Genomic DNA, 23,258 nt, shown 5'->3' with positions numbered 1-23,258 from the left:
TTAAGCCAACCTAACCCTCAGTATATATGCGGCTAGATGAGCAGAAGAATGCTGCTGCTGACCTAACTACCTGCTCAGAGGTGAATTAACTAGAGACTGAAAAAACCCTTCCATCACTAAAGGAAGGGTGTGCCAGTGTTTCTCAGTTGTGGCCGGGACTTTTCATGCAGCTATGGCAGCTTCCTGAGTGGTGATGGGCGGGGGCACGGGGACCATCGGCCCCTCTCCCGCCCTTCCCTTTGCTCCTACATGCGCCACCCTGCACCACCTCTGGACACAGGCGGGGCACAGCACTACAAGAGCAAGATGAGTTCTCAACGTACCTTGGTGAGGGGGAAGAGTTTTGGGCGGTGGGCTCCAGCAGCGGAACTTCGGGAGCCTGGCCACACAGCCTGAGGCTCTGGCAGTTGGGTGAGGAGTGCAGACTCCCTGGCCCTGGCCTCCAGACCCTGGTTCCGGCTGTGTGGCAGAGGGCTCTAATGCATGGCTCCAGGCATACAGTTCCTGCCCCCAGTTCTGGCTGTGGGCACTGATCCCCCTACCCCAGCCACCAACCTCTTGTTCTAGCCATGCAGCAGTGGGGCTCACTACCCACCTCCATTGCCCCGGCTCCTGCTGCCTTCCCCCATTCCCATTGGCCCCCACTGCCTCCCCTTCTGACCTCCCCATCTGGAGCTTAATGGGTCCCGGGACTTGCTGAGAGAAGTGATATTAACCAACATGCAAGTGTCACTTCTCACAGCAGACTTACTAGCTAGCTGGGGGGCTGAGAAAGGTGATATCTGTATGTTTGTGAATATCACTTATTTTCACAGCCTCCCAGGTAGCTACTAAGTGTGCTGTGAAAAGTGACATTAACACGCAGATATCACTTTTCACAGCATTATTTTTATTATCGAGTCTGCAAAAAATCTCTACATGAATAAATTACAATGATTTGGACATGTCTATGTGCATATTTGTTTTTCCTAAAGTTAATTAAGTATTTAAGTGTCAGTGCAGCCACCACCAAAAAATGTGTTGTGAGACCCTCTTGCCTATGCTGTGATGCTACGCGGTGGCACAGCTGCAGTGCCTGAGCTGAGCTGCTGTGGCACCCATAGTGTAGATGTGGGCTTAGCCCTAGAAGTTCCACTCTAATGCAACTCAAATGAAAAAAGGGGAAGCCAGTTTATCCCAGTGACTTATAATGAAGTTATGAATGAGCAAATATTTTATTTGGCAGTAGCCTGATATGAAGGGGCCTGGTGGTCCCATGGCGTTCACCTCCATAAAAGTGAGAGATAGATAGCTGTCCAGTCTCACACCATGGGTGTACAGAGGCTGTGTATTAAACCAATAGTTACATCAATTCACTGAGACATGGTCGGGTGACGAGAGACAAGAGCTTAAATGGGCAACTCATAGAAGCCTGTGCATTATGAGGTAAAGTGTGAACAAGAATCTGCGGAAAGACTAAACAATGCAGGAAGGAGGAATACTCCTCATGTAGCCACTTAAAGCAGTTTTCACAGTAGGACAACAGCTGTTTGTTGCTGCAAGTGTCATGGCAGATAGGCAGCTGACAAAAGAAAAAAAAGACATATGACACATCTTGTTATGCGTGCTTAGCACACTTCTGGAAATCAGGACCCAACATGTTTCAGGTTATGCATCCAGAAAATGAGTGGACACCTATGAAAAATTTGGTTTAGTGACTTGCTTTGGCCAACATCACATAAGAACTCTAGTAGAGACAAAGTTAGAATCCTGTTCTCCAAGGTAGCTTTTGACTGCTTTAAGCACAAGACCATCTTTCCTCTTCTACAAACCTGGCTCGTTCATGGTATCTTTCAACTTTGGCAACAGACGAAGCATGAATCCTACAGACTTAACCGCTACAGAACCCTGATTTGTTCCCAGAGCACTGTTCATCTATGCACTGAATGAAAGCAGATGTTGTGGGAAAAAACCATGTGATGATGTAACTCAAGTCTATCATAATGCACATGCACAAGCGGGGCGAGTTAAGATTACAGAGGCAGCCTGAATTCTGGTGTTTCCTAAACTCTTGATTTTGTAACCTTAATGTTCCTTTCATGTATTTTTATATGAAATTTACTGTCTTACTGAAAGAAGGACACGTAAAAACAAATTCCATTATGTGGAATCAGACTGACCTCCCCGAAGTTTATCAGCAAGGTCAGGACCTTTATGAACATAGCACACTTCTGCCACTTGAGTTACCAGATTACCTGGCAGCAGAGGCGATTTATGTATTACCAGCTACTAGAGCAGGACCAGACACACTTCGCCAATGGGTTTCACAGCTAGGTGCGAAATCCTAGGTGATTACCTCAAGCATGAGATATGCCCTAGATATCAGGGAACTGATGAGCGGGATCCCCTGGGAGGATAACTTGAGGGGCAAAGAAGTCCAGAAGAGCTGGCTGTTTTTTAAAGAACCTTTATTGAGATTGTAGGAACAAAGCATCCCGATGTGTATTAAGAATAGTAAATATGGCAGGCAACCAGCTTGTCTTAACAGTGAAATCCCTGCTGATCTTAAACACAAAAAAGAAGCTTACAAGAAGCAGACTAGGGAGGAGTATAAAAATATTGCTCAGGCATGCAGGAGTGAAATCAGGAAGGCCAAATCACACTTGGAGTTGCAGCTAGCAAGAGATGTTAAGAGTAACAAGAAGGGTTTCTTCAGGTATGTTAGCAACAAGAAGAAAGTCAAGGAAAGTGTGGGCCCGTTACTGAATGAGGGAGGCAACCTAGTGAGTGACAGAGGATGTGGAGAAAGCTAAGGTACTCAATGTTTATTTTGCCTCTGTCTTCACAAACAAGGTCAACTCCCAAACTGCTGCACTGGGCAGCACAGCATGGGGAGGAGGTGACCAGTCCTCTGTGGAGAAAGAAGGGGTTCGGGACTATTTAGAAAAGCTGGATGAGCACAAATCCATAGGGTTGGATGCGCTGCATCCATGGGTGCTAAAGGAATTGGAGAATGTGATTGCAGAGCCATCGGCCATTATCTTTGAAAATGCATGGCGATTGGGGGAGGTCCCGGATGACTGGAAAAAGGCTAATGTAGTGCCCATCTTTAGAAAAGGGAAGGAGGAGGATCTGGGAAACTACAGGCCAGTCAGCCTCACCTCAGTCCCTGGAACAATCATGGAGCAGGTCCTCAAGGATTCAATTCTGAAGCACTTAGAGGAGAGGAAAGTGATCAGGAACAGTCAGCATGGATTCACCAAGGGCAAGTCTTGCCAGATTAACCTAACTGGTTTCTGTGACAAGATAACTGGGTCTGTGGAGGAGGGGAAAGCAGTGGATGTTTATTCCTTGACTTTAGCAAAGCTTTTGATACAGTCTCCCACAGTATTCTTGCCAGAACTTAAAGTAGTATGGGCTGGATGAATGGACTATAAGGTGGATAGAAAGCTGGCTAGATCGTCGGGCTCAACGGGCAGTGATCAATAGCTCCATACCTGATTGGCAGCCGGTATCAAGTGGAGTACCCCAAGGGTCAGTCCTGGGGCCAGTTTCATTCAATATCTTCATTAATGATCTGGAGGATGGTGTGGACTGCACTCTCAGCAAGTTTGCAGATGACACTAAACTGGGAGAGTGGTAGATATGCTGGAGAGTAAGGATAGGATAGAGAGGGACCTAGACAAATTACAGGATTGGATCAAAAGAAACCTGATGAGGTTCAACAAGGACAGTGCAGAGTCCTGCACTTAGGATGGAAGAATCCCATGCACTGCTACAGACTAGGGACTAAATGGCTAGGCAGCAGTTCTGCAGAAAAGGACCTAGGGGTTACAGTGGACAAGAAGCTGGATATGAGTCGACAGTGTGTCCTTGTTGCCAAGAAGGCAAACGGCCTTTTGGGCTGTATAAGTAGGGGTATTGCCTGCAGATTGAGGGACATGATCATTCCCCTCTATTCGACATTGGTGAGGCCTCATCTGGAGTACTGTGTCCAGTTTTGGGCCCCGCACTATAAGAACGATGTGGAAAAATTGGAAAGGGTCCAGCGGAGGGCAACAGAAATGATTAGGGGCTGGAGCACATGACTTATGAGGAGAAGCTGAGGGAACTGGGATTGTTTAGTCTGCAGAAGAGAAGAATGAGGGGGGGATTTGATAGCTGTTTTCCACTACCTGAAAAGGGGTTCCAAAGAGGATGGATCTAGATTGTTCTCAGTGGTACCTCATGACAGAACAAGGAGTAATGGTCTCAAGTTGCAGTGGGGGAGGTTTAGGTTGGATATTAGGAAAAACTATTTCACAAGAAGGGTTGTGAAGAACTGGAATGGGTTACCTAGGGAGGTGGTAGAATCTCCTTCCTTAGAGGTTTTCAAGGTCAGGCTTGACAAAGCCCTGGCTGCGATGATTTAGTTGGGGATTGGTCTTGCTTTGAGCAGGGGGTTGGACTAAATGACCTCCTGAAGTCCCTTCCAACCCTGATATTCTATGATTCAGCACTCTTATTGTTCTCCCTCTCAGCTAGATTCTTTCACTGGTTCTATAAATATTTTAATTTGGCCAAACCACAGTTAAGTGCCAACTCAGTATAGGGGACCAATACCATACATGTGATTTAAGTCTCTGTCCCAAAGACCTTCCAGTTTAAAAGGACAAAAACAGAGGTTTGGTTTTACGGAGAAATCAAGGTTGCTGAAAAGTACTCAAGACAATTACCAATCCAAAGCTCTAGGGGCCTGCCAGTTTCACTCATTTGCCTAGACTAGGAACAGCCACAGAACAAGGTGGTCTAAGCACTACCTCCTTGCACTTTCTGCTGTTCAGTTACACAACCTTCCTGTCCGCACTTGCATTGCAATTTAAGATGCTGCACAGTAAAGGATCCGCTAATGCCAGTGAAGGTCTCATTGGAGCAGCAAAGCACTGCATCCGCATCTCCACCAAGAAATTGTTCTATTTTCTAGGACAGCACCTTTTCACTATTCCACCAGTGGTTGATTCAACCTGTAGCAATGTAATTAAAGTTAAGGACTTTGTATTTCAAAGCACTGTACAAAGTTTAGTCAAGTTTAACTTTATCCCTTGTCATCAACTTACCCATACAGCAACAGTTCACTGATACAAACAGTACCATAATGTTGATTACATAAGCTCCACAGAAATAGAAATGTGGAGGTAGTACCCAGAAATCCATCCTATTTCCTCCAACTATCCTACCACAAACTTCTTTGGTGTCTTTAAATGGTTCATTAATGAACAATCAGCATTGAAGTGGATATAGCTTGTCTAAACTGGCTACTGCCCTACACTTCCAGTGAAATGTGATGCTGTACAGTCAGATGGGTTGCTGCAAGAGCTGGCAGATGTGATTAGGGCTGACCAACCAATCAGGAACAAACATTAAAACACTCAAATTGAGTGCGGCTCTTCTATCATAATGGAATGAAGAGGGCATTAACAGGGACAACACAATCTATTTTAACAGCCCAGAAATTAACCAATGGAGGGTGAAAGGACAAATGGACTTTTTAATTCACAAAAACAGTACACTATTAGTGAACGTCACTTAAATACACCAGAGGTTCCAAAGAACTCTTCTACCAAACCTTCTCTTTCTTCTTGCAGCAAATGGTATGCTGCAAAAAAAACACAAACGAAGGCCCATGAAGACATCTGCACAGCAAGATCCGAGTTCTGCTTTGTCTTGTATCAAATTTAAACCCCCTGAGAAAGGAGGGATGGGTCAGGCAGGCCACACGAGCAGACTCCCCTACACTAAAGACTTTCCTAGATCAGATTTGACAGTGTGCATCAAGGAACAGACTAGAGACAGGTCTAATTAATCCTGACTGTAAGAGTCACCATATAAAGCAAAAGTCACATAAGCATGACCAAAGACATAATTTGTTTACTATTTTAAATTGTGTCGGAGGTCTGGTGGGAGTGGAGACAAATCGATCGCAGCTGAGCTGGGAGCAAGTACAACAGCATATTTCCTAGCATGTCAGTAAAGTACTTCAAGCATTAACAATAATTGAGACAACTTGTTAAAAAGGTAATCACTGCAAGCAGAGACATCACCTTCTATGGTAGTTTGTGCCTCTTTTTCTGGTTTTCAGTCATTATAATTAAGTCTGGTGTACATAAGTCCCACAATAGCATTCAGTTTCCTCAAGTATCATCTTTATGAACCCACTTCCCATCCACCTGCTCTGTGGGTACCTTTTCTCCAGGTCGAATGCTGCCACATTTGAGGATATTAATATCATTCTTGCAATCATCCATGAAGCCACAGATCAGACGGTAATCACTGAAGATGATGGCTGTCATTTTGGTGATATACTGATGACACTGGTATTCAGTGATGTTACCTCTATGGTCCACCAAACAGGACACCAAGTAGCCTTTCCCAGCTAACTCATCTGCACATTCTTTGATCTGTTCCGAAAAAGAGTTGTGTTCAATTATTTAGTAGGAGCAGTTAGACATTTTCAGATCAGCAGGTGTACAAACGGTGTGATGAAAGCTATGTCTACACACCAGTTTGGGCCAAGCAGTAGTGAGACTCCCAGCCCAAGGCAACAGGCCAGGCTAGTGGGGCTCACGCTAGCACTAAACTGTGTACACAGCATTCTAAGGCTGCAGCTCAGGCTGGAACACCAGAGCGGGAGGTGGACTTCAGAGTCCAAATCACAAATTCAGAATACTGTCTATACAGCTATACTTAGAGCGCTAGCCAAAATATGTCAACCTGGGCTGGCAGGCTCACTCCCACTCCAAAATTCTGTGTAGATATACCCAAGGAGTTTTAAAAAAGCCATCCCATCACAGACCACTGGGCATATTTACCAGCTAATAATCAAAGATCAATTAATTGCCCAAATTAGGCTATCCAATCATACCATCCCCTCCATAAACTCATCAAGCTTAAGTCTTGAAGCCAGATATGTCTTTTGCCCCCACTACTCCCCTTGGAAGGCTGTTCCAGAGCTTCACTCCTTTAATGGTTAGAGCTCTTCCATCTAGCAGCTGGAGGTATAATCAGTAACAAATGGCTGCTAGTTGAAGCTAGACAAAAAATATTCTCCAGGTCAAACAGGAATTAATTCGGGGAAGTTCTCTGGACTGTGTTATGTAGAAGGTCAATCTAGACGATCACAATGACTCCTTTTGGCCTGATAATCTATCAATCAATTATTCTCTAAACATACCAGCTAACTATAGCATGTGGCCATTTGAAAACTTCATTTGTAAGGACAATGGTTTTATCAAATAATCTAACATTAAAAATACAGTGTAATTTCAACATTTTAACGTATATTACCCCTAGAGAAATTACAGTTATAAGAGTTGTTGGGTGAGATCACTAAAGACAAGACAAAATGCATAATTTCTTTTGAGTTAAGTGCAAATAATTCAGTTTCAAAGATGGGATCTAGCTCAGTCAACTGTGCAGAGAACACAGCAAGTACTAGCTTGCTGCCTCTGGCCACTTCTAAAGAAACCCCATTTTTGGCTCTACAGGAAGCCAACCGTTATCGTGGGTTAAACTCCTGGCCAAATGCTTATACAAACCATAATATTATCAAACAGAGCTGTAAACAGAGGAGTTTACGGGGGGAGTTTGTGGGGGAGATTTAGAGACCTAGGCAGAGGAACTGACAGCCTAGTGAAGGGAGTGGGTGGTGGTCTGCCGGTGTTCTGGTGCCTGTTGCGGGTTTGTTTTGGTTTGTGTTTCCTGGATTAACAGGATTTAGGTGGGAAAGCTATGACTGATACAGAGGCAGCAGTGAAAGACACAATGAGGATGACTGGATGTGAAAGCTGCGGCATGTACATGATCCTGGAGGGGGTACCTGAAAAGAGTTTCATCTGCATGAAGTGCCGCCTGATAGAGCTGATGGAAGAAAAGATCCGAGGACTGGAGATGCAGGTGGAAACTCTGGTAGAGTGTAGAAGGGGGTTCAAGCGGATGATGGAGCCAAGACATGAGGAGGCTGAAGGAATAAGCTCAGACTTGCAGATGGAAACAGGACCAAAGAATTCTGAGGGGAGACTGCTGGGTGAGGAAAGTGGAAGCATGTGACTAAGAGAACCAGCAGAGGAAACGACGGGCCAGTGAAGGAGAAATAGAGCTCAGGAACAGGTTTGCAGAGTTGGAAAATGAAGAAAGGGCACAGCAGGTGGTCGCTGAAGGTGAGAGGGCAAGGAAAAAGAGAAGAGCAGCTAGTCTTATAGGAAGAGGGGAAGAGTCAATGGAGACAACACGAAATATGAGCCCCAGGAGGATACGGGATGGGTTGCGGAGGATTGCAAGGGTGAATAGGAATCAAGAGGACTTGCAGCCAGAGGGAACAGGGGATAGACCAGAGAATCACACTGTCACCAGGAAAAGGCAGGTCTACGTGATTGGGGACTCCTTACTGAGAAGAATAGACAATCCTGTAACTAGAGCTGATCCAGAGAACAGAAGGGTGTGCTGTCTGCCGGGTGCTCAGATACGGGATGTGGACCTGAGGCTGAAAAGGATCCCAACGGGAGTGGGAAAGAATCCGCTGACTGTCCTTCATGTGGGAACAAATGATACGGCTAGATTCTCACTGGAATGTATCAAGGGAGACTATGCCAGACTGGGGAAAACGCTTAAGGAAATCGAGGCTCAGGTGATCTTCAGTGGGATTCTACCTGTTTCTAGAGAAGGGCAACAAAGGTGTGACAAGATTATGGCGGTCAACAGATGGCTCAGGCAATGGTGCTATAAGGAGGGCTTTGGGATGTACGGCCACTGGGAAGCATCCATGGACAGAGGACTGTTCTCTCGGGATGGACTTCACCTGAGTAAGGAGGGAAATAGACTTCTAGGATGGAGGCTGGCACAACTGATTAAGAGAGCTTTAAACTAGGAATTTGGGGGAAATGGTTGGGAGATGTCTAGGTAATCTCCATGCCAGAATTTAACATTGAGAGGGAAGAAAACAAACTAAGAGAGAATGCAGCCGTGGGCAGGAAAATGGACATAAGGAGGAAGGGTAGTGTAGATACCAGTCTAATAGGTGATACTGGTGGTAGAATGTCTGTTGCCTAATCGGGTAAATGTCATGAAGCCAAACAGCAAAAATTAAGATGTTTGTACACTAATGCGAGGAGCCTAGGTAACAAAATGGAGGAACTAGAGCTACCGGTGCAGGAAATGAAACCGGATATTATAGAGATAACAGAAACATGGTGGAATACTAGTCATGACTGGAGTACAGGTATTGAAGGCTATGTGCTATTTAGGAAAGACAGAAATAAAGGCAACGGTGGTGAAGTAGCACTGTATATCTATGATGAGGTTAACTGTAAAGAAATAAGAAGTGATGGAGTGAAGAAGATAGACTGTCTGGGCAAAAATCACACTGGGAAAGAAAGCTACTAGAGTCTCCCCTGAGACAGTGCTTGGGGTGTGCTACAGACTGCCAAGATCTGATCTGTATATGGATAGAGATCTCTAATACTGTGTGCAGTTCTGGTCTCCCATGTTTAAGAAGGATGAATTCAAACTAGAACAGGTTCAGAGACGGGCTACTAGGATGATCTGAGGAATGGAAAACCTGTCTTATGAAAGGAGACTCAAAGAGCTTGGCTTGTTTAGCCTAACCAAAAGAAGGGGGGATATGATTGGTCTTTATAAATATATCAGAGGGATAAATATCAGCGAGAGAGAGGAATTATTTAAGCTTAGTACCAGTGTGGACACAAGAACAAATGGATATAAACTGGACACTAGGAAGTTTAGACTTGAAATTAGAAGAAGGTTTCTAACCATTAGAGGAGTGAAATTCTGGAACAGCCTTCCAAGGGGAGTAGTGAGAGCAAAGACATATCTAGCTTTAAGACTAAGCTTGATAAGCTTATGGAGGGGATGGTATGATGGGATAGCCTAATTTTAGCAATTAATTTGGCAACCGATCTTTGATTATCAGCAGGTAAGTATGCCCAGTGGTCTGTGATGGGATGTTAGATGGGGTGGGATCTGAGTTACTACAGAGAATTCTTTCCTGGGGGCTGGCTAGCGAGTCTTGCCCACATGCTCAGGGTTTAACTGATCGCCATATTTGGAGTCGGGAATTTTCCTCCAGGGCAGATTGGCAGAGGCCTTGGAGGTTTTTAGCCTTCCTCTGCATCATGGGGCACGGGTCACTTGCTGGAGGATTCTCTGCAGCTTGAGGTCTTCAATCCACAATTTGAGGACTCCAGTAACTCAGACATAGGTTAGGGGTTTGTTACAGGAGTGCATGGGTGAGATTCTGTGGCCTGCATTGTGTAGGAGGTCAGACTAGATGATCAAAATGGTCCCTTCTGACCTTAAAGTCTATGAGTCTACCATTTCACATTAGCATTAACCATTTTAATAGACATACATCTGACAAAGTGGGTATTCACCCAGGAAAGCTCATGCTCCAATACATCTGTTAGTCTACAAGGTGCCACAGGACTTTTTGTTGCATTTTAATAGTAAACTTTTAGGGTGCCTAACTCCTGGTGACATCCAATGGAAATTGGTTGCCTAATTCCCTCAAGTGCTTTTGAGAAAAATCACAATATATTAAAATCAAAATGTAGCCAAAGTGGTCTAGAACCAAACAGGACAATTCAAATTGGTATGTAATGTACTAAATAAAAATTTGAAGTCATGTTCCCCCAATAGGAAGGTATGGTATCACTTTAATTCTTAAACATTTTAAAGGGTGGTCTATTAAAAGCTCCCCCTTTTTATTAGTCAGTTTGCAAAATTTCAAGTTGATAATCTACATTATCCAATGCAAAACCAAGATTGTTTCATGCATCTACTTTGCTGTTAAATATCAGTAAGAGTTGTAGCATGTATGATTGATATTAAAATCAAACTGGAATTTTATAAAACCAGGATGCCACCTGTTTGTATCATTATTCACCACAAAATTATGTAAGAGGAAGACTATGGCAGTTAATGTACCATTAAAATTCTGTGTCTTTCTCCACTGCATTTAGGAGCTTTTATCTAAGATTTATAGTGTAATGTTTACAAGAATGCTAGACAGTCATATAAAAATGGAAATTAACTGTGCTTTGATAAGGGAGCATTCTCAAACATGCTTGGGTTGTAAAAATTCTGCAGCAGCTCTATTACAGAAACCAAAGAGTTGAAAATAGAAAGCATTTGGCTTAACTCTGACTGCAAAGTGTCAGCTTGTAGAGCTATTTGTGGTGTTGCTTCCATTTTGTAGCTATAAACTTCCAAACACAGCAGAGTGCCAAACTAGATGACTAACTCCTAGGGCAAGCTAAAACTAGAAGAATTCGTCGTTCAGGAGCCCGTTGTTTGAACCACTTCAAATTTAAAAGAAAAATTCTACCTTGATCCCAGACCTAGCTAATCAATTTTGATGCCAATATGACACATGGATTTTACTGGGGAAGGGAACATGGAAAATGAGGTTTGTAATGGAAACTCAGTTGCAACCTTAACTATGGAGTGGCTGTTAGTACTCAGTAAAGAATGAAAGAATCCAATCTACACAAAACACCTGGTGGAAGGTGTGACAAAGTAGGAATCTTTAATATTTTTAGAATTCCTGTGTGTGCCTCACTTTCCCAATGTACTCTGCATTCCTATCCAGGGGGTGCAAGGGGTAGATCTGCTCTTGGGGGCAGACCTGAGGTGATTCTCATTTAGCTGTCTGTGGCGGAATGAATGGGTCATTAAACAAGATAATTCAGAAAAACAACGGGATCCCCAATAGACAGGACAGTTACAGTTAGCAGCCAATGACCAAGTAGTAGTAGATATCCCCCACTTTTAGACAGGAAAGCGGAGCAAAGGCCCCAGGTAGAGAAAAAAGGGGCAAGCTGTCAGGTGGCTGGGACAAGGGCTGGCCTTTGGGCACAGTGGGGGACAGATGTTTTCCTTGGGGACTGAAAAGCAGACAGAGAAATGGATTCCATAACAGCTTGGCTGGCTGATTACACAAGCTGGGTCAGCATGGACCACGTCTTAACCTTTTGTCTCTCTGTACTACTCTAAGGACTTTCAGATTCTGTATGCTTGATGACTAATAAATTGTTCCCTTGTTCTGAAAATGTTGCTGCTGTCGCTGCAAATTCTGAGAACGTTGTGCCCTGGAGGGGCACAATACAAGCCTCCCACAGGAGACTGTTTTGGCTGGATTTTTGCAGGGAGCCATGGAGAGAGAAAGGGATTGTGGAAGGCCCAATTTCAGAGTCTCGGAGGCCATGGGCCTGCCTCTATGGAACTGTGTGGGTCTCGGGGGTGCAGCACACTAAAAGAGACCACTTCCAAGGGACTGGACCATAGACTAGTCCCTGTGGATTTGTGACAGGTCAAGTAGGAACTGAGGAGTTCTTAGTTTATTGTTTCTCTTTATTCTGTTCTTATCATTCCTCCTATCCAACCACTTACTATAACTCAAGTTAGACATTTTTGCAAATATCAAATAATATCCCCAGGAACCCGGCCTCCCCCCTCCGCTCCCCTCCCCTCCTCTTTCCCTCCCTCCAAATGTTGAAGATGGGACATGGTCTATTGTTAGGTCAATCTACCTGTAGACAGGGCTTGTCTAGACTGGTTCAGCTAACTCATTTTTTAACATCTTTGTCTATATTAGGTTCTAAGCAGTGTTTAAACGCGTTAATTACCAATTAGCTATCATTTTAGCATAGCATTCATTTTCCCAATCTAGACAAGCTCTACGTGTTCTTTAGATGGATTTGAAGTGCTTTTGCTTTGGTGGCAGAGGGGTAAGAAGAACCTACTAATATAACAAACAGGTGAAGCCATCCCCTTTCTTCACCCTCACCTCTGCTATGGTGGACTTACAGACCTCTCTGGCCACGGATTCAAACTTCAGGTCCGTAGTCAGGTTCAACTTGTAGTTCCACAACAGCTAAATAAAAAGAGAGAATACATTATTTTGTATAGGAAGGGTTGGAAGTTTTACATCTACAGATGACAAACAGATTTTTTTGGCTTCAGACTAAAACAGAAACTGAGGCAATCTCCTTCACATACATTTAGGGCTTGTCTATACTACTGCGCAGGGTTGCTCTAAGATACACAACTTCAGCTAAGTGAATAGCATAGCTGACATCAATGTACTTAGATCTACTTACCATGGTGTCTTCACTGCGTTAAATCGACAGCTAACGCTCTCCTGTCAACTTTGCTTGCGCTTCTTGTTCTAGTGGAGTACTGGAGTCGACGGGAGAGCACTCAGCGGTCGATTTATTGCATCTATACTATACTACCATTTTGAGCCAAGGAACTCACCTCCAGAGAAGACCAAACATTGTGTACTGGGAGCTGCAACCTCCATGAAAGATGAGGTCACACTGAGAACTCTAGAAATTTTGGACACTCCTAGCTAAACCCAAGTGATCCGCAGGTGAAGATTTAGAGTTAAATGGCCAGCACCTTCCTACTGCAAATCTGAACTTAGAAAGTCTAAATGACATGGTGTGTAGTGGTACAGAAACTGGCTCCATGGTCTCTTGCTGAGCGTCAGCCCAACCCATATTGGCACAGAAAATATTACAGCTTGTGGAAAGTGTTGTTTTCTGTCTCTTCAAAACAGTCAGGGGTTGCTACAGGAAGTAAGTTTCAAATGCTGTAGCTAGCCAGAGAGCAAAGAAAATCAACTGATACTTACATGGTTGCAGTCTGAAGAGATTTCATTGTCCGGCTGAAAGAAAAAGAAAGAACGGCGTTTTAGTCCAGATCTAACATGAACTGGTTAATGTATGTGAAAGGTTGAGGATGTTAAATCTTCAAAATACTGCAAAAAAATTAAGGATACAAATTTGCATTTTCAAAACATTTTAAGATTTCTTCTTACCATGAAAGTTATTTCACAAAAGCCAGTAATTAGGAAGCTTTAAAAGCTACATAACAAGAATGCTGCTGCATAAATGCCATTAAGACTTCACTGACAAAGAAAACACCACCGCATAATTGTCCCAGTTTTAGTGAGACGTGATACTGTTCAGCAATTTTCCAAGCACAGTTTCACGTTACAGTTTTTAAGTTGCACAGTAAGAGCAGTATTCATGTAGCTCCCACATAGCCAGGTCTCATGTGCTTCTCCTGATGTGTACTCCGTTACCCACGTGTTATAAAGCCAAGAAGGCAGAACACTTCTGAAAAAGCACAAGTAGACCCGATGGTACAGATGCTGACGGACTATAACCACCCAAATTCAAAGAGAAAGAGAAGATATGGCTGCCTTACTTCAGTGTCAGTGTTCTGCACTTGGCAGGCAGTGTCCCATATTTCAGCTCTGGAAGGATGAGAAGTCTGGACCAACAGGTAAAGTTGGAATTCATTCCTTCACCAAGAGGAATGAATAGATTCTGATGTTCTGGTGTCATATGGATTAGATTTAATGTGTGTACATACTGGATTCCATAATCCATAAAGATGAAAATACTGCCCAAGCCCCATAGAAATTCAAGTGATAAGTTTACTAACAAACAGACCAGACCAGTCTAATTCTAACATATTCAGCAGGAGACCTGGGCTAAAGGGAAACATTTATCCAGGATGAATCAGTAGCTCAGGATGCAAGACCAACTTTTCTCATTTCAACATTTATCTTTCTCTCTATATAGAGAGATAAAAGGGTTTGGCAGGTACAGAAGTGGATGGGAGTAGTGTCTTGATACCACAGTCACTGGCACCTGAGAAAGACTACTAACTTCTGGAAGAGCCAAGTTTCTTCCATAATGGTGCTGTGAAGACAGAAAGAATGCACATGATCAGCATCTACTTCAATATCATTTTGTAGATCTGATGTGCAGTGCTTGGTACCAGAGACTTCAGCTCAGCTCTAACAGGTCACAGACCTCAAGACTTCATTTTGGGATCCATTTTACCACTTTCACTTAAAATGAACCTGTCATTTGTTTCCTTTCCTCATCGCAGGTGCCAATTCATTTAACACCATTAAAAGCTGTAAGTTTTTTTAAAAATTGCAATTGTGGGCTGGATGCTCAAAACACACAAGTCTCCCATCCTCAAGTCAGCACCCTATCAGTATTTCAGTGGGCTAGGAGTTTCCCCATTCAGGTTGGGCAGGTCTCCTAAGCGAGACCAATTCAGTGTCACCTGTCTACTGAGAAAGGAAGGGCATGAATATGACACCTACTGTCACCCACTTATCTCTGCTCCCATAGGAAAATGACCCCATGATCAAGGGATAACATTTTATAACTCCACTGGAGCCCAACACTACTACTTCTCATACTTACGTCCACATTATCTATTTGCTCTTTCACAGCTATAGGTCTCTGAAACAAGACTCCAAAAACTCCAATTGTCACGAGCCAACAACAATTTTTCAAGTAATTCTTGCATGTCAATTAAATATGGAAAGTTAGGATGTAGTCCATGAGGTTTCAGTAACTTACTATAACAGCTTTTTAAATATGGAGACATGCATGCACCCAATACTGCTTCAGAGCAAGAATGAATGACAGCAGCTCAAGTTAAAATGGGAAGTTTCTTCTAAACTTCCCAACTCCTTACTTATAGCAGTTACTTGTGACCTCTAAATACTTTCCACTTATTTGGTGCACAGGCAAAGGGTAGATTTTTACCTCTCCAGCTCTAACCCAAATGAGAAATACAAGTGGCACTTGAAGGTTTAGCATTTAATTTAGATGGCTCTCCCAGTATCATTACAAGAAAACTATTTCCCAGCTTTTTGATAACCTGAAGATTGGACTGTCAGCTTTGTTAAAAGATATAAGAGCCAGTTCACAATTTCCTCATATTGCAGCGCGCATGTTCCAAAATGAAATATTAAAACACAAATGTCAAATTTACAGTATTTTAAAAGTTACATCTGCTTCTAACCACTAAATGTCTGTGATTTACAACAGATTAAGTTTCCACCTCTCTACTCTCATCTTAATCATTCAGCAACGGTTGGAACCAAAATAGATCAGTTTCAGACTGAACTAATTGAAAAGCAAGAGCCAGAATGCCCTCAATTAAACCTGCCATCAAATCTGTTAGACAAGGACAGAGTTTTTTCACAGAAGGATGGAGGCTAGCACTGTAGTTTCCCTAAGGTGGGCAGCGCTGATCTAATGAGTCTGGTAAGCAAAAGGATTTGCAAGGATGAGAGCGCAAACCCAGAAATCTTCCCAGTTGATTTGGTTATTTGTTTTTATGACAATACCAAGTGACCTTCAATCTCACCAGTTTAGGTTCAAATCTGCATAGGGTTAGGGCTTAGTTCCTGTGGGACAGTATATCTACAAGTGCTATAGGCTCTGGACACTCACCTGAGAGCATTAGACAACTTTTTATTAAAAACATTCATCACTTAAAAAATGAAAATGTGGCTTTCCTAATACTTTGCGGTGAGTCTTCTGCTGTGTTAAACAGAAACATGCTTTCACTGGGAAGGACAGGATGGGTCATGTGGTCTTAGGTGCCGCGTTATTTCCAGTAACATTCTCCTGTAGAGATGTAGGTTCAGGTCCAATTCTGGGCTGTTTGTCCTAATTCTTGAGAGGGGTGAACTATACTATTTTCATTGCGTAGGAATATTTAACTGCATACAACCTGACTGAAAGAGTACAACGGCTCCTAAGGGCCCCCAGGCACATTCAAGGCCAATTCACTCATAAGTGGCAATAGCTTAAACTAGGGAAGGCTGTGATGAGCTATAAACCAGGGTTTGAAGGATTCACATACTAATGGTAAGGGGGAAAACATGATGAGTGTGGGGGACTCAGTCATCACCTTCTGCAGAATTTAAATACTGTATCAACTAGAAATCTAGTCTTTTAAAAACAGAAGTTACTGATGGGATGAGGTAGTGTCTGATCCCAAATCTCCCTGCCAATTTGTTTACAGTCGCATTTCTCTACCTTCATAAAGATTCTTCTCTCCTTTTGCTATGTGAGAGATCCATATGGACAGGTAAAACACACATAGTGACACACTCAAAGCAAGCATACAAAACGAAAATAATTCTCTAATCTTTTTATATAGTCTTAAGCATAGTAAAATAATTAGCTCTTATGGCTACAAAATAAGCCTTCTAAATGTAACCCATGGCAGTGCTGCCTTCCTAAGTCTGAAGAGCGATCACTTCAGTGGCTCTACATCTACACATGGTTTCCTAAGCAGCAGCCCAGTGAAATGAAAGACTACTATACATAGAGCCCTGCATGGATACAAAATTTGTATCTGCAGCTGGGCAAAAATGGTCTATGGATATAAAGCAGATATCCACAGATTTGCAGGGTTCTAACTACACAGAACCCTATGGGCAGCAAGCAGCAGCAAAAGAGTCAATCACAACAGTTTCATGGTGCTATTTATGAAAGCTCTGGGCAACAGCAGAGGCAGGCATGGGAGAAACTACCCAAACGACTGAGGTTTTGAGATCCCTGGATGAAAAAGGAATAGAGTAGTGGAGACACAGACCTTCTGCAGTAATCAAGAGGCTCTAGGGAAAGTAGAAGGGATAGAAAGGAGGAACTTTTAAGTAACGAGAGAGGGGTGGAGACTCAAATTCATCTGACACCTCCTAACCAGACTATTAAAATATGGAACACTTAATCAAAATTAAGGGGTAGCACTGGTAGGACTTCCACTTCTTAGCAGCTTTAAAAAGCATGGATGACTGACCCTTGCACACTCAGCAACACTTGGCAGCACATGTGATTTACAGAATAAGGTACTATCCTGATTCAAATTAAAGAAAAGCAATACCTCAGAGTGACCACCCCCCACAGTATATAGACACAAAATAAAGTCAATGTTTTGCTTCCATGCTGCATTACAAATAATAAAAACCCATGCTGAATTAGATTCACAGATTCTAAGGTCATAAGAAACCAACGTGATCATGTAGTCTGACTTCCTGCTTAACAGGGCATAGAACTTCCCCCAAATAAGTGTGTTTGAACTAAAGTATATTTTTTAGAAGAATATCCAATCTTGATTCAAAAAACAGAACTAAGGAGTCACGGCTCTAATTTTAGATTTCGGACCTAGTGTCACCATGCTACCTCCCAGCAAAGCTATTACTCCTCAGGAAATTCTGTGCCAAAAAATTAAAAATTCTCAGCACGATATTTTGAAATTCTGCAAATTTTATTTGTCAATAAATAAACGTGGAGGCTCCAACATGGCAGTAGGGAGCACAGGCTACTGGCTCCATGGAGATGAGAGATCACCCAGCAGTTCTCCCCCCTCCCCTGCCAACACGAACTGGGCAGTGAGGCTGCACCAGCCCCTGACCCTACGCAAGGGCCGGGCCTGCCCCAGAAAGACCCCTCCCACATCAAGTGCTGGCAGGCAGGCTCAGCCCAGCAGGATCCAAGTGTGGAGGGGCTTAGTGTGGGTGTGATCCAGGAGTGGAGTGAAAGGGTTTTGGGTGGGGCAAGCTGAGGACGAGTGACTTAGTGGCAAGTCTGGGTGATCTGGATGCACAAGGGCTTGTTGTGGGGTTCTGGGTGGGGGTCCAGCTAAAGGTGGTTGGGGCTGGGGGTAAATTCAAGTGCAGGGGCTCAGCAGGTGGTGGGGTTTGGGTACAAGGGTGGGGGATCAGGTGCAGCTGGCATTCAGTGGGATGGCAATCTGAGTGCAGGGAGTCTCATCAGTGTGATCCAGGTGCAGGGGGTCTCATCAGGGTGGGTGGGTTTGGGTGTGGGGGGTTCTGGGTGAAGGCACCTGGGAGAGGGAGGTGGTTCTGGGTGCAGCTGCCTGGGGTGGGTTCAGATGCATGGGTGTTAGGTGGACAGGGGAGCAGGAAGCTGTGGCGGTGTGGAGCTTCCTGCAGCCAGGGAGGTTTCCGGGGGTGGTTCTGACCTGGACCAGGCCACTCCTTGCAGAGGAAGAGGAAATCATGTCTTCCTCCACCCCCAGCCCAGATGGAACTAGCAGCTGAGCCCAGCACAGGGTCGAAGCCACCCGTCAGGGCATCCCCAGCTCTCTCATTCCCCACCATGGCGATTTACCTCTCCGCTGGCTGCTCTGGACACCCAACACAACTGCTGGGGAGTGGCATGTGACTGCTCTTGTGGCTTCCCTTTGCTTCCCTGTCAGAAAGTCATTTTTCTGCAGGGAAGCAAAGAAATCTGCAGGGATATGAATTCTCTGCAAGTGCAGTGGTGCAGAATTCCCCCTGGAGTAATCTATATCATGAACTATCAAATGTCATGCAATTTCTTCTAAAGACAGACCGTAAATAGTTTGTTCTATGGTACACAAACTTGGTTATGTATACTGCTACCCCACAATTTGCAAGATACACAGAGCCCTCCCCTAAGACATATATACAAAATTTCATCCTTCGTCTTTGGGATTCAGCATTATCTGAAAATGATCCACAGCCAGATGTGGGACTAGACAACCACCAATTGTGGGTAGAGTCTGAGGACATGGGGAGATCTAAGATTCTCTTAACCACAGTTGGCTGAGCTTCCTCTCCTCCTTTGTTCGCTTCCAGTTTTTATGCTACTGGGAAGGGATAGGATCTCAGTCAGTTTCACAAATTCCACCATTCTCACATTCAAGATCTCTGCTTTGAGGAAGAGAAAGTGTTGATGGAGCATTATCTCCACTGGAAAAGAGTTTGTTGCATTTATCACACTGACATACTTTTTATGAAGTAGTAACTAAAAGTATTGCAGCTGGCACTGACAATGGTTACATTTCAAGTGCTGGAGAACTCTGTTTTTGTTTCAGACTTAGATTTATATTTAATACCCCCTTCGAATCTCTCCACTGGCTTCCTTCTCTCTCTCATCAGGTTCAGGTTTGTCGTCACCCTTCTGGGCTCTGCATCCCTGTTCTCTCACTATTTATCCAGCCTTGTATCTGCCAGAACAGGGACAAAAAGGAACACACTGATATCATCTTTGTTATCCAAGTCATTCAATTCTCCCACATATGGAATGCACCTTACAAATGGATTGACCTTTTCAAGCTAGTAAGCCAGGTCACTCCCATCTCATGCCTGTCCCTCAAGAACCATGTGACATGAAGCCTACAAGAAATTCACCAGGAAAAAATGCTAGGATGCAGGGAAGCTGGAAACAGCGTATGTAAGCAAAAAAAGCCTGGTACTACCAACACATGCAGATATCAATCCATCAATGCTTATGTGGTTCAGCCCCTTTTCTAGATTTCATTCATTTTATAATCTGAAAGATAAACTCTTCAGGGCAAACATATGTGGAAAGCATGTACCATACTCTGAGTATTACAGCAATCTAAATACATATATAGTAAAATGATACACCAAGGTAACTGAAGTCTCCTTTATATGGTCTATAGTTCCACATTTAGTAAAAGACAGGAAACAAATCTTGCATTGTAATTTATCAGTAGGAAGCCCCTACTTGATAATTAGTGTTTTAAAAGCAAATCTGTTTGGAGGACTCACACTGCATATTATATTTGCTTAAATGTCAATGAAAAGATCACACACACCGAAGACAGTCAGCACCCCCCAACTCCAACTCCCTTGATGCTCTGGCTGTTTCATTTTTCTCACTAAGCAAAGGGAACAACCTAAAAAAAGGCAAGCAGGGCTGAAAGTCCTTTAAATCAATTGGAACAACTGTTTCTACTTGAGCAGGTGTGCCCTGGCCAAGAATGCCTAGCTGATGCAATATAAATTATGTCCAAATGTCTGAGCACGAACTGCCACCCAAACATGTATGCAACTCTGTACCTTTACAGTGAAGGGTTAAAATGTCAAAGAGAACCAGAAGCAATTTTTAGTCTTAGAAATAGGTTTTTTTGGTTTGTTTTTTACTTGTGTGAGACACTGCTTCCAATACAAAGCCATCTCATAACTCCTGTATTCTGCAACAAAACATGTTTCTCTGTGTTCCAAAAAAATTGGGATTCCATAACCATCTCTGCTGACCCTGCCAAACCCTTCCTCTCCCTTCTTCTAAGTTACTGATCTTTTCAGACATGAAAGCAGCAGACACATTCTTCAGAAAAGACACTAAAATGAGATGCAGTGACATCAAACTGGGAAGCCAAAAACCAAACAATATTAATACAATAATATATTAAAGGTTTGCTTTTACAGAAGCCAGAGAAAGTCAGTTAAGGATGAAGATGGTTTGACCTGTGTTGCTGCTCCCAGGAGCTACAGTAAATAGAATGAAAGGTGGTCCATGGTTTGAATGATCTACAGCATCTGAGCAGGAAGAGCAAAACTGCACTGAATCCTAGGGCTAGTTCTCCTTGTTTCTGTCACTGTCCGGTTAAGAGTAGAAATCACTTGGTGGGATCTTGTTACACGTATAAATACCAAACAACCAGCTGCTTTGAATAAATGCTTAAAGTGCAATTTCAGTTTAAGGATGACTAAGCACAAGGGCTCCAGGTTATTTCACTTAATTACTACAAATCAAACACATTCAGTCAACATAAGTCCACATCCCCTTCCCAAACCCTGCTAATTCTGCAAAGTCATCCTGAGAGCTGAGTCCCAGGCAGGGTTTACAGGTCTGTGCCTCACTACCAGTAATAGAGATTTGGCAACCCAAGTGAAAGTAGTAACTTTTAGTTAATCTTGTTGATATAGAAGCAAGAATACAGCTGCAGAGCCAACAGGAGGACAATATAGTAACTTTGTCCATACTCAGACTCTGGACTCAAACACACAGAAATATGATTAGCTAGTGGACAGTCATTTTACAGAGTAGAACCACATTAAGGATTTTTGCAGATGCTCTTTCCATGTTTGTCCAACAGTCCCGTTATGGAAATGTAATGCTGATAGAGGCCATCAACAGTCTTTCTAGAGGCTGAATCTCAATAATCCACAACTCTTTAGACAGGATGGATCTAGACTGTTCTCAGTGGTACCTGATGACAGAACAAGGAGTAATGGTCTCAAGTTGCAGTGGAGGAGATTTAGGTTGTATATTAGGAAAAACTTTTTCACTCAGAGTGGTGAAGCACTGGAATGGGTTACCTAGGGAGGTGGTGGAATCTCCTTCCTTAGAGGTTTTTAAGGTCAGGCTTGACAAAGCCCTGGCTGGGTGATTTAGTCGGGGAATTGGTCCTGCTTTGAGCAGGGAGTTGGACTAGATGACCTCCTGAGGCCTCTTTCAACCTTGATAATCTATGATTTTTATCATCTAAATGTATTTGGAAGATTCTGCTGAGGCAAGAAGACGAGCAGTCACTAAGCTCTAAGGTGTAGAAAACTAGTCCAAGGAAGAGTATGAGGCTTCTACACAAAGGAGATAAGTTGGCACACTGAAGGTTTCTGCCTCTGATAAGTCAGAATAGGTAAGAAGAATTAGAACAGTGCAACTCAGCAGCTGCCATGGAGAAAACATTGAAAGGCAGAGGCACAGGCTTTGGTATGGGGAAGAGGAACATTAGTATCATTCCTTGTCTGCAACCTAACTCATCCCCTCAGAAGAACTGAGGTTACTGCGAGTGCACGCTTGTCAGCTACCTCAGACTGAAAGGGTGAGAGTCTGCAGACAAGAAGTTGCATGGCAGAAACTGTAAGAAGCCAGTGGAGCTACAGCTTGCTTTTCATTCAGATCTGATCAACAAGGCAGTGAGTATACACAGGTCTGAAATGACGTTAGCAGCTGAAAGATGTATCAGACTAAGCCTGGATGTTGCTGGATCCAGTCACTGCAAAACACATCCTTCCTTCTCTGACTGTGTAGGTCCAGGAAAAAAAGCAAAAGCCTGGTCTAAAATAAATTAGGGTGCAGAGATATTCATTTCATAGTTTATCTACATTTACTCTCAGAACAACAACAGACGTTTATAAATCAAGACAATCTATTCACTGCAATGTTCTACCTAGGTACTTATATGGTCCCACAAACTCCATAGCATCTGAGTGCAGGAGAAGCAATCAGACTAATTTACAGGGTTCTCTCTACTGTGTTTGTGAGATACACAAGTGGGTGCGTAGTGCACGCAAGCCAAGTTAAAAAATGATTTTTATATTTAGATGTGAAAGTGGCAAGCGACATGGTCATGCTCCTATGAAAGTTCTATTTCCTACACTCACAGATCTCTCCTACTGGTTGATGGTGTAATTTATTCCAATATTCTGAGCAGATGAAGCAACCTTTTGTCGCAATGACCTATTGGGCATCCAATGACAGCAAGAAGACCCCAAAGCTGCAGACAGGCAGTATGGATGCCCAGGCCAGCTGGGAGTGACAGAGGAGGAATGTTCTCTGAAGTGCAGCCTTTCTGCATGCATTATTCCAATCTTG

General features: G+C 43.4%; 1 protein-coding gene across 1 annotated transcript in view; it reads right to left on the bottom strand.

Annotated features, from left to right (window-relative positions):
* Positions 1-23,258, bottom strand: part of GLG1 (golgi glycoprotein 1) — a 181,728-nt gene that overhangs the window by 72,000 nt on the left and 86,470 nt on the right. The window contains exons 2-4 of the mRNA XM_030581154.1: positions 13,667-13,699; positions 12,818-12,904; positions 6,201-6,416 (exon numbers count right to left, since the gene is read on the bottom strand). Coding sequence (XP_030437014.1) covers positions 6,201-6,416; positions 12,818-12,904; positions 13,667-13,699 — 336 coding nt within the window. The remainder of the gene's footprint in view (positions 1-6,200; positions 6,417-12,817; positions 12,905-13,666; positions 13,700-23,258) is intronic.

Source organism: Gopherus evgoodei, chromosome 12 (assembly GCF_007399415.2).
Source record: "Gopherus evgoodei ecotype Sinaloan lineage chromosome 12, rGopEvg1_v1.p, whole genome shotgun sequence".
Taxonomy (NCBI): domain Eukaryota; kingdom Metazoa; phylum Chordata; order Testudines; family Testudinidae; genus Gopherus; species Gopherus evgoodei.
The sequence above is the reverse complement of the archived record's forward strand: the minus strand, read 5'-3'. Positions and strand labels throughout refer to the sequence as shown.